Source organism: Pyrus communis, chromosome 8 (assembly GCF_963583255.1).
Source record: "Pyrus communis chromosome 8, drPyrComm1.1, whole genome shotgun sequence".
In the NCBI taxonomy this organism is placed as follows: Eukaryota; Viridiplantae; Streptophyta; class Magnoliopsida; order Rosales; family Rosaceae; genus Pyrus; species Pyrus communis.
In genome coordinates, this window is record NC_084810.1 from 17078469 (window position 1) to 17090455 (window position 11987).

The 11987-nt window shown below is 38.8% G+C and overlaps 1 protein-coding gene across 2 annotated transcripts; it reads left to right on the plus strand.

The window, feature by feature from the left end:
* The first annotated feature begins 244 nt into the window (after positions 1-244).
* On the plus strand, positions 245-7375 carry LOC137742260 (uncharacterized). 2 transcript variants are annotated; one of them, XM_068482078.1, is made up of 18 exons: positions 245-1283; positions 1387-1473; positions 1567-1771; positions 1861-1969; positions 2559-2759; positions 2946-3027; positions 3113-3172; positions 3252-3304; positions 3552-3718; positions 4942-5152; positions 5309-5366; positions 5493-5549; positions 5659-5907; positions 6152-6216; positions 6342-6398; positions 6482-6575; positions 6699-6839; positions 6917-7375. In XM_068482078.1, the coding sequence occupies exons 1-18, from the start codon at positions 528-530 to the stop codon at positions 7013-7015; spliced, it is 2751 nt and encodes a 916-aa protein (XP_068338179.1). In that variant the 5' UTR covers positions 245-527; the 3' UTR covers positions 7016-7375. The 2 variants fall into 2 exon arrangements, 1 of the variants encoding a protein (XP_068338179.1); XR_011069378.1 differs by lacking the exons at positions 6699-6839; positions 6917-7375 and having other exon boundaries at positions 6103-6216; positions 6482-6557.
* Positions 7376-11987: the final 4612 nt, after the last annotated feature.

An 11987-nucleotide genomic window follows, 5' to 3' on the forward strand; every position in this document is an offset into this window, starting at 1 on the left:
CCCATATTTTAAAGAGAAATTGGTGGCAGCCTAGCCTGAAAGAATGGGGATGGAAATGAATATAATACGAAGTAGAGGACCACAATCCCAAAATTCCCATAAAAGACAAGATCCAACAGCATCGTGGTGTCAGGGGTAGTTTCGTCCCTGAAGAAATTTACAGGTGGACTCTTCGTTTTCCCCCGTCTCCCTCCCTCTTTCATACTTGCGGGTGGTGGCCATCCACTCTTCCTCAAAAAAAAAAAAAAAAAAAAGCCAAAAAACAACCCGACGTTTCCTATTTCCTCCCAATTACAAACCAATCTCTCGGACTCTTTCTGAAACCCTAATTTTTTCCCCTCTCACAAAATCCCAACTTTATTCAAGGGTTTATATTTTGTTAAATTTCGATTCACACACACAGAGACATATATATTAAACAAAGGTTTCACCTTTAGGCTCGGTTTTGGGTTTGAAATTCTTTGAATCCAAATCTGAACCAGGGATTTGGGAAATTTCTACGGTTTTGAATCGATCTGAGGCCGTGCATGGCGAAGGGTACGGATTCGGAGGAGTTTGTGGTGATGTCTAATGTCCGGACGGGCCTGAAACGCGAGTTCGTGTTTGCGTTGAAGGCGCAGGCCGAAGTGTCTGGCTCTTTAGGGCGGACTCGTAGGGCCCAGAACGATGGCTGTAAGAGGTTGAAGACGGAGGAGCGCAACGGTGGTGATGGTGATGAGAAATTGGGGGGTGGGGAGATGGGGGAGGGGGAGATTGTGAAGGTTAAGGAGGATTTGGAGGAGGCTATGAGCGAAGAGGATGCAAAAAGCGATGTGGTGGACCTCACGAGCGAAGACGAGCCGAAATCCCATGTGGGTGAGTTTGTGCTGAGCGAGAGGGTTGGGGAAGACGAGTTGAAGCACTGTGTGTTGGAGATGGCAGTAGATGAGGAGCCCCAGACCGGTTGCATTGGAGATAATGAACCCAAAAAGCCTTTGGTGGACGAAGAAGTCCCTGTTTTGATTGAGAACGCCAGCGTTAAGGTGGAAGATGAGGTGATTGAGAAGCCTGTGAGAAGGTTCACTCGGTCAGCATTGAAACTTGAGGCAGAAAAAATGCAGAATTTACCTGCAGAAGGTTATACCCAAGAGATAGATTCGGAGATTCAGAAAAGCCCTTTTGTTACTCCAATGAAACTTGATACGAAAATGCCGAAGATGGTGAGGAAGCTCAGTAAACTGAAAGAACTTCTTGATACCGGTATTCTCGAGGGGCAGCCAGTCAAATACCTTAGACGATCAAAGGTATTATTTCGATTGGTGCTGCTGTTTTTCAGTGTGCATATGATTGCTGATTTGTGGTTTAGGGTGGAGTACTTATTTTGTGTTTCATATTTCTTGTTGTCAGATAAGAGAATCTGGAGAAACTGGGCTTAGGGGAGTGATTATGGGCTCTTCTATATTGTGTCACTGTGATTCTTGCAAAGGAACTGAAGTGAGTATTGTTTAACGATATTTCTTTTGTATCATGTCTTGTAATGTCCATTGATATAAAGGGTTGATAGATTGTTATATTGAATTTCATTAGGTTATTACACCTCCTGTGTTTGAGCTGCATGCGGGTAGTTCAAACAAACGTCCTCCGGAGTATATATATCTTGAGAATGGGAAGACCCTTCGGGATGTCATGACTGTATGCGAAAATTCTCCATTGGAAACTTTGGAAGAAGCTGTCCGACTTGTCATTGGTTGCTCATCTATAAGCAAATGTACGATCTGTCTCAATTGCAAAGGTAGCCTTTATGTCCGCATAAATTAATTGCAATTCCCCTTGATGAGTAATATGCATATGCATAACTCTTTTCTTATACGATGAATGTAGAATCTATTGACAAAGACGGTACAAGGTCAGCAGTGATACTTTGTAGCTCATGCATGGAGTTAAAAGAGTCTGGAGCTAGGCTTGCTGTAGCTGCTAACCAGAGTGACGAGTAAACTTTATCTTCCCTACTTTTGATTTTTGGTTCCATCTGTTTATCTGAAAAATCTTTCATCCTCCTCTGGGCGTATGCAACATGTTTAAGAAGACTAATATGGGGTGGGTTTAATGTAACTTTGACAGAGAGGAAGCTACATCTTATGATTAGGGAATTACAGGGTGTATTCAATTGGGATATTGAGGGATTTTAATTCTTTTTACAAATCAAGGGGTATTCAATCAAGATAAGCTTCTGTATATAGTGATATTTATTGGTTTAAATTCATTGAACATATGAGCCTTATGAAAACATGTGCTTGGACTAGGGGCCCTGTGTTGTTGGAATAGTTACATTTTTTACAGCTCACATTTGATTGCGTAGTTGAGTTGTGAACATTTTTCATTTCTTAGCAGCTTATATATATGCAGATGGGTGAATCTAGCTATACTTTCAGTTTTACGTATGTATATACTTTTACGTGTTATACGTAATTCAGGATTTTTACTCTCCTATCGCATATGAGTACAAGAGAGTCATAATGATCCTTTATTTTAAATGTTTTGATTTCTAATTGAGGATGTGCATGTGTTTACCATTTTAGATCACGAAAGCTGGTTACAGTACCAAATAGTCCTGATACCTTGTCAAAGTGTAGCTCACCATATCAAGTTACAGTACCAAAGCATCCTCATACTGTGCCAATGTGTAGCTCATCAAAGCCAGTTAAAGTTCAAAAGCATCCTCATAACGTGCCAGAGCGTCAGTCGTCAGAAAGTAAGAGTCAGGGAAGAGTAACCAAAAAGTATTCAACCTCTCTCTCTCTCTCTCTCTCTCTCTCTCTCTCTCTCTCTCGAGTTTTGTATCTGTCTCATATTTAATTCTTTTTTCTTGACGAGCTCTGTTATTTCACAATTGAGCTATTTTGTGTGCCTCTCTTTATCATAATCAGTGCACTTAATTTGCCGCTTGTCTCAAATTTGTTTGAAAGGGATCTTCGGTTGCACAAGTTAGTTTTTGAGGAAGATGTCTTGCCGGATGGCACAGAAGTAGGCTATTTTTCTAAGGGAAAGGTTGCCACTAAATCTGGTTAGTTGTTGTTTTGCCTAATTGAAGTGAAATGTTATTTTCTGAGTGGCCATTTTTTTTTTCTGGCAGAAATTGTTGGTTGGTTATAAAAAGGGTCCTGGCATTGTTTGTGGTTGCTGCAATAATGAGGTATGTTTACTTTCTACTGAATTACCACCACCTATGGTTTTTTTGACAGATCTATGATTTTCCTACATCTGATTGGCAGGTCAGCGCGTCGACATTTGAAGCGCATGCTGGTTTTAAGTCACGTCGCAAACCGTAAGTCCTTGGTTAAATTTTTTGGTTATTATACTTGTTCACATTGGTCCTAAAATTTTGCAGTGAGTTAGGCTTGATCTAGCTCTTGCACATGACATGATTGATTTGCTAGACTTCCATGGGCCTCCCCACCTGTTTTTTTTTTTTTTTTTTTTTTTTGGTGGAAAGGTTGTGGGAAATTTTGCAGTAATAACTTTTTTTATCCATAATTTCTAAATTTATTTTTTGACATTCATTTGTTTGGCAGTTACCTGAACATTTACACATCTAATGGGGTATCTCTCCATGAATTGGCATTATCTCTATCTAGTCGTCGGAAGTGGTCTGCCAAGCATAATGATGACCTATGCTCCATCTGCAAAGCTGGAGGAGATCTCTTGTGCTGTGAGAATTGTCCAAGGGCTTTTCACAAAGGTGATGTCCCACAGTTACCTTTGGTGCATCAATACATATTCGCAGATACTATGTGGAACTTTTTGCTTCGTAATATGTTAGTAATTATGTTAAAAATCCTTTATTTGCATCCATAGAACTGTTGAGGCCCCCTTAAAAAGGGACCGATCATGGATACTTAATTGGGAATGAAATACTGTACACCCCTGTTGTTAAAAAGGACATGGAAGCGCGGGAAGAGTTACAGAGGGTGCATTTCATTTATTTTATTCTAAGAAATATTTTTTGGTATATTTATTTCTTTCAAAAGATAGAGGCCGGAAATGGACATGAAATCAGGGGTGTATTTCCATATTGGGTTGCTTCTGTTTGCACCATTTTTTTTTTGTCTTATTACAACCCCTCTGTGAACTATCTTAAGTTTGCCAGTTCGTCATATTTTAAAATTTTGATTCACTGAAGTTAAACAGAAATAAACAAAATTAGAAAAAATAATATTTAGATCGAGTTAGCACCCAAGTGATGGTGATGTCGTGACCTGCAAAATTGAAATATTAGGATTAGAGAGGGAAGTGGGCAGCGGATAGGAGAAGGAAATGAAGAAAATAAATTATTTTTTCTTTTCAAAATTTAGATTCATAAGCGTAGGGTTGGCAATGATGGCAATTTTGTCAGATGAAAGGAATAGGAGGGTCTTTGACAATGTGCTTGCTGAGGGGGAACATTTGGGCTTCTTTCTGCAAGTGTGCAAGTGCATGCGCAATCCAATGTCTTAGTTGCCTTCACATGGAGGGTTAAGAGGGATGTGTATAACTTGCATAGTATTAATTGTTAGGATCTATCTCCAATTATCATGTTCATTTTATGCTTTTATTATTTTTCTCTCTTTATTCAGTTCCAATGTTTATATTTAATAAAATTTCTGAGGTTGCCGTATCATTTTTATTCTTTGGAATAGTAGGATTCATGAATTGGAAAACTAATTATCCCTCATGTTTACAGGAGTCTGTATTCTAAAAACATAGGTTATGGTTATTGATAGTCTTATCACATGCATTCAAATCTGTCCCATTTTTAGTTGTTTGTTGCATTTTCTTTTCCTAACTAGTTTAGATGCTAGCTCTGTAAGCATTACACATGTAAAAGCAAAAAAAAAATAAAAAAATGAAAGAGACGATATGTATGTAGTATGCTTGTTGTGCATGAACTGCATGTTTTATATATTTATTTTTTGTCGATTGCAGAGTGCCTTTCTCTACCAATTGTCCCTGGCGATACTTGGTACTGTAAGAATTGCCAGACTATGTTTGAGAGAGAGAAATATGTGGAGCATAATGCCAATGCTGTTGCAGCTGGAAGGGTTGCAGGGGTCGATTCCATAGAACAAATAACCAACCGATGCATTCGTATTGTCACAACTTTCGAGGAGAAGCTTGGTGGATGTGCACTGTGCAGGTTATTTCTCGTTTCAGTTGTCATGAACCAGGAAAATATATGCAGTTATACAGAACACTTACTTCTGGCAACAATTTTTAGTGGGCCGGAAATCCCAACATTTGGTGCATCAACTTATTTCCTATCATAAATAGTCTTGCTTTTTTATGTTTGCAGTAGCCATGAGTTCAGCGGCTCTGATTTTGGTCCCGGCACAGTTATTTTGTGTGATCAGGTACTTTCATTGCTAACCTAATCTATAAACATATTGAGTCTGTCTTTGAAGTGTTTTCAATTTCTTAATTGTTTATGATTAGCCATTATGCTCTAAATGATGTGCTTATTCTTTTCCTCACTCCAGTGTGAAAAGGAGTATCATGTAGGTTGTTTGAAGGATAAAGGAATTGAAGATTTGAAGGTGCTCATCTTCCTTTTTTATTATTGTGAATATCATTTTATCAGCATTTGTTTTTGTTTTGCTCTGTATTTTTGCTGCTATTTTTATTAAATTTTCATTTGTTCTCCAGGAATTACCACAAGACAAGTGGTTCTGTTGCTCAGATTGCCTCAGGGTTCATTCAGCTTTGCAGAAGTTGGTAGTTCATGGGGAACAGAAGCTTCCAGACTCCCTCCTGAATGTTGTAAGGAAGAAGCATAATGAGGAAGGTCCTGAGAGTGGAGCTAATCTTGATATAAAATGGAGGGTGCTTAATGGGAAAATGTCTACTGATGATGAAAGTGTACAGTTGCTTTCCAAGTCTCTTGAAATCTTCCATGTGAGCAAACTTCTTATTTGTTGCTCTGTTAGAATCTGTTATTTTTATAATAGTCCCAACTGAGAGGTGTCGTTAATGAGGAAAATGTTGTGCTGCATTTAGTGATGTTGGTGGATGATCTGACCTACCTTAATGTGCATTATTGGCCCTCCTGTGTCTGTGGTGTTATTAGATGAACTTCTGTCCTTTTTCCAGGCGGCATTAAACAACATATTAAATTTTCGATTTCATTTCTGTGCACCAGGATCGTTTTTCCCCAATAATTGATTCTACATCACGCCAGGACTTCATCAAAGAAATGCTTTACGGGTGAGCCAGAATGTTCTCTTTTCTCATGAGCTTTACTCAACTATTACTCTTTTGTTTGGTCTCCTTGTGTTAACTACTACGTAATTACGTTCAATCTAGACTGAATATATCAACTGAATTTGCAGGAGGATCATCCATACCCAAGATTTTGGTGGGATGTACTGTGCAATTATTACAGTAAAGTAAGGATTGTTTCTGAGTGCTTATTATGCAATATTATTTCAGTTAAGGTAATCTGTTTTGACATGTTTTTCTTATTACGCAGCCAATTAGTCGTGTCAGCTGGAATGTTTCGTATCTATGGAGCCGAAGTGGCAGAGCTTCCTTTAGTGGCTACATGTGCTGATTTTGAAGGACAGGTTATTACTACTCTGGCGTGTGGATAGTCACATAGCCACATTTTTCTTTTGGAATAAACAGTGATGGAATTTTGGGTTGTGGCCTTATCTTTCTTACTGACTTAACTGATTATTGTTTTGTAGGGTTACTTCCAGACGTTGTTTTCATGTATTGAGAGGCTTCTTGCATTTCTAAACGTGAAAAGCCTTGTGCTGCCAGCCGCTAGTGAGGCAGAATCAATATGGAAAAAGAGATTCGGTTTTGAGAAGTTAACCGAAAATGAGGTGTGTGAACTCTTGCATGGTTTCTTCTAGTGCATAATTTTGTTAAGCTTGTTTATTTACATAATTTCGTTCTGTAGATACACGATTACAGGAAAAGATACCAAATGATGATCTTCCAAGGGACTAACATGCTGCAGAAGCCCGTCCCCAAGTGCCGAATTCTTAGGTCCCATTGAAGTCGCTGAATGTCGGATCATCTAGATCTTATGTTTCTACCGAAATGTAAATGACTCCCTTGTCTCTTGGTGTACAGAAAGAGCAGAAACATACCTCAACCTTACGGCAGTTTGTCTTTTGGGTAGCACATAGAATTTTTGAGATATTTCAGTTTCGGAGACCGAATGTCGTCTTAGGTTTATGAAGCTTCTTACAGAAAATTTTGTTACTGTTATTTCTGCGTCTGGGCCATTTTTGTAGCTTATGCTTTTTGTTTGGTCCCTTCGGCCTTTTTGTCGTTCGAAACTTGAATTATGATCCTTCCTGCATCTGAACTAGTAAATAAGAAGATTAATATAGGGATCATCTTATTTTGCTCATGCCTATGTTCATCTGCTCAAAAAGAAAAATCAATTGTGGGAAATAACCAAATTGGAGTCTCTACTTTCGTTTTTTACGTACATGATTTCTTGTCGTGTTTTTTGTTCAACAATTGTCGTCCATGGCATTTGAGCCTAACTGCTTTCCAAACAAGCAAAAATTGAATGCTATTAGACTAATTGATCATTAGTATCTTACAATATCTAGAGGGAATTGTTATTGACACTCTAAATTTCTCATTCTACACTTCAAACTTTCTATATTTATAAAGAAAAATACACTTGTGAGGAGTGTAAAATGAGATTTTTGGAGTGCCAATAATACTTCCCTATCTAAACTACATATTAATAAAACTCTCTGTCAATTAAAAGAGGGAGAAAAAACTATTTAGTCTTCTATCACAACAAAGTTCAGAGCAGTAACGTAATTTTACAAAACAAATTTATGCTGTTTTTTGTTTAACCATCACCTACAGGTAATTTTAACATTTCTAATTTAAAAAAAAATTAAACTTCTCTCCGTCTCTCCCCACTCTCTTTTTTTTGGTACAACGGAGGGCAAAGCCCGGCAAGCAAAACAAAAAAGTCAGGCAAGAACCAGCCCTAGGAAGGGCCCTGCCAATAGAATCAGAAACTAGAAAATTACTAGCAGTGGTAGGAGGAGAAACAAAAACATGAAGGCCTAGGGATAGCCCATGACCCAAGTCAGCTATGTGATCGGCTGAGGCATTCTTTTCTCTATAGATATGAGTGACTTCACATTTCCAATTTTTTTCGATGGCTTCTTTGCAGTCAATAATGAGGTTGTAGAGCGGGTGCGAATCCAGAATAGGTTTTTGGATCAAAATAACAGCATCCCAAGAATCACATTCGAGGATCACATCCCTGCATCCCTCGTCCCAAGCTATAGAAAGGCCCATGAAAACACCCCAAAAGCTCAGCTTCCATGATCGTTCCTCTGCCCAAATTAGCAGCAAATCCCTTAATCCAATCCCCTTCAGAATTGCGAATCAAACCTCCAGCACTTATGTGACTAAATGGGTCATTACAACTCCCATCTGTATTGATTTTATATCTACCAATTGGCGGGTGGATCCAATGGATTGAGATGATTTGTCTAGGAGGCTTACTAGAAGAACACTTGTTGGCATCATACCAATCCCTTGCAAATTGAAAAATGAACTTCTGGGGTGAGACAGGCGGTTGTTGGCCATCATTGAAGACAAGATTGTTCCTCCCTTTCCAGCAATACCAGAGAGTTGAAGCAAAGATAAGGTTCCAGGGTAAACCATGAATGGTAGAACAGTGTGTCCTAAGGTTTATGGCCATCCAACTCTGGAAATCAAGAGCAAAGGAATGGGCAACTTCAGGAGGATTCCAACACCATTCCAAAAGGAAGGAGAATGCCTACAAGACCTGAAAATATGATCCATTGATTCCTCAATATTAGGGCAGATTGGACAACACGGGTTATTAGTAAAACCTCTTCTAGCTCTCTGCACATTGGTGAGAATTTTCCCATGACCAATAGTCCAAAGAAAAGTCACTAATTTGGGTGGGAGCTTGAGTTTCCAAATGAAATTCCATTTCCAAGGAAAGATATCATCATCGCCAAAGAGAGAGAGATAAGCAGTTTTCACGGAGAAGGTTCCAGAATTGGTGAGGCTCCAAATTACCTTATCTTCCCTATGATTCGCAATTCCAACATGTAAACTGAAAATATGTTCCACAATATCAGGGGGAAGGCAAGAGTATAACAAATCTACATTCCAACCATCATCAGTAAGGAAGTCATCAACAGTCCATTCAAGCATGTCAGCTGAAAGAGGGATGGTAGCAAAATTTTCGAGTACGCCACTCTCAAGCCAGTTGTCTTTCCAAAAATGAATTTGGCTTCCAGATCCGACTCTCCATCTCATACCATTAGGAAGGATTTGGGCACCAAAGAGGATTCCACGCCAAGTATGAGAACAATTAGTGAACTTAGCAGAGCAAGCACCCACCATGTCGTAGTGTTTGAGATACTTTCCCTTCAAAACTTGTGCCCAGAGGCCCGGGTCTCTTTGCATAAGTTTCCAACCAGTTTTAGCAAGGAGGGCTTGGTTCATAACATGGGTATCTTTCAAGCCTAAACCACCCATAGATTTAGGCGTGGATACTGTCTCCCACTTAACAAGGTGAACCTTGGAATTATCCTCAGTGTGACCCCATAAGAAATTCCTGTTCAACTTATCAATTTTATCACATATGGAAACTGGGAGGCGAGTAGATTGCATTGAGTAGATTGGAATAGCTGAGGCAACTGATTGTAGGTAGACAAGCCTACCTGCCATAGAGAGAGTATTGCTCTTCCAAGCAGAAAGACGACGTTGAACTTTTTCCACAATGTTTCCATACGTCTCTTTATTGACTCTAGAATGCAGTAACGGAACACCTAAGTAGTGTCCTAGATCAGAAGTGAGAGGAGAACCACAGATGTTGGCAATTTCAATAGCCTTACTTCGAGAGATATTAGGAGAGCAGTAGATACATGATTTATCAAAATTCACCTGCTGACCAGACACGGCACAAAAAATATCAAGACAATCCTTCAATAATCTGGCTTGAGTTGAGGAGGCTTCCGCAAACAAAATAAGATCATCCGCAAAAAAGAGATGAGAGACAGGAGGCCCATTGCTAGATAGCTTAACTGGCTTCCATTTCTTAGTAGTGATGCATCCATTAATGATATGAGATAGTTTTTCCATGCAAAGCACAAATAAATAGGGAGAAAGGGGATCTCCCTGTCTGATTCCACATTGTGGGGAGAAAGAATCAGTGAGCTCACCATTAACAATGGCTTGGTAATTGACTGTGGTAACGCATTGCATGGTAAGTTCCAAAATTTTCCCTCTTAGCCCAATCTCCCATAGAACATCTCTAATAAAACTCCACTGAAGACGATCATAAGCTTTGGAAAGGTCAATTTTCCAAGCAATAAACCCTTTTTTACCTTTGGTGTTTCTGTACTTATGGAGGATTTCTTGAGCAACAATGACATTATCAATAATTTGCCTACCCGGGACGAAGCTCACTTGAGTAGGGCTAACAAGTTTATGGAGAAGCGGTCTCAATTTACCCACCAAAATTTTAGAGATGACCTTGTAAAGCGTAGAACACAGACTAATAGGCCTCAACTGTGTCATGCTTGTAGGGTTATCAACCTTAGGAATCAACGAGATGAAGGTGTTATTAATGTTGTCAGGGAGTTGAGTTGAATTGAAACAAACCTTAACCATATCACAAACATCCTTGCCACAAAGATGCCAAATTTTTTGATAGAATCTAGCAGGGATACCATCAGGTCCAGGGGCCTTGAGCCCACCAATAGCAAACATACAAGCTTTATTCTCATCATCAGTGACTGCCCCATTTAGGACAAGTAAATCTTCACCAATAAGACAAGGGAAAAGGTGAGGCAGATTCTCCATAGTTGTCGTCGTTATGCGAAAGGAGAAAAGATCTTTGAAATAATTGACAACAATCGACTTTAAAGTCTCTTTATCATCTGTCCAAACTCCTTCAGAATTATTAAGGCCTTCAAGTTTATTTTTCCTTCTTCGCACCACCGTAAAGAGGTGGAAGAACTTGGTATTTTTATCTCCCTCCCTAAGCCAAGTATTTCTTGATTTTTGAAGCCAAAAGAGTTCTTCTTGCTCAAGAATAGTACTATACTCATTGGTGAGCTGTTTTTCTAAGTCAAACAGATACGGCACATGACAAATGCAAAGAGCCTTTTGGATTCCGCATATACGAGCTAAAAGCCTTCTTTTCTTTTTAAAAATACATCCAAAGACATTGTGGTTCCAACTTTGAAGCTCAGAAGAAAGAATGATAGTTTTGCAACTAGCATTACCTTGAGCATTACTCCAAGTATCATTAACAAAAGGTTCAAAATCCGGGTGAAGCATCCACATAACTTGGAATCTGAAAGCTTTCAAATCAGGGTTAGGAATATGTTTGGAATGAAGGCCAATAAGCAAGGGGCAATGATCAGATTTCACTTTAGCAAGATGCCTAACATATGCCTCAGAGAAGAGGTGTCTCCAAGCTATGTTGCAAAGGCCTCTATCAAGTCTTTCCCAGACGATTTCACCATGCTCATTTTTCTTGCTCCAAGTAAATTTAGCACCAATGAACCCAAGGTCCACCAAGCTATTTCTCTCCCCACTCTCATGTTCTCTCTCACTCTTTTTCTCTCCTTCAATTTTAAAAATAAAAATAAAACATTTCAGTTTAGTGTGTGTGTGTGTGTGTATATACTAATGATTGACATTCTTCAGTTTAGTGTTTTTTTTTTTTTTTTTTTTTTTTTTTTTTTTGGCTTTATAACAAACGTGAATAAAATTATCACTAAAATAAGAGCTAGTTGACCTCTTCGCTTTGTTTATGATGGTGGGTCTTCATTGTTTTCGGTTTGGTGTATAATTTTTTTGGGTAAATTACAAAAAACTACCTCAACTATTAGTCTCACGACACTATCATACCTCATCTTTTAAAATTGACAATGTCATACCTCATATTTTAAATTTGGTCCAATGTTATACCTTCTGTTAACTTGGCTGTGAATTTC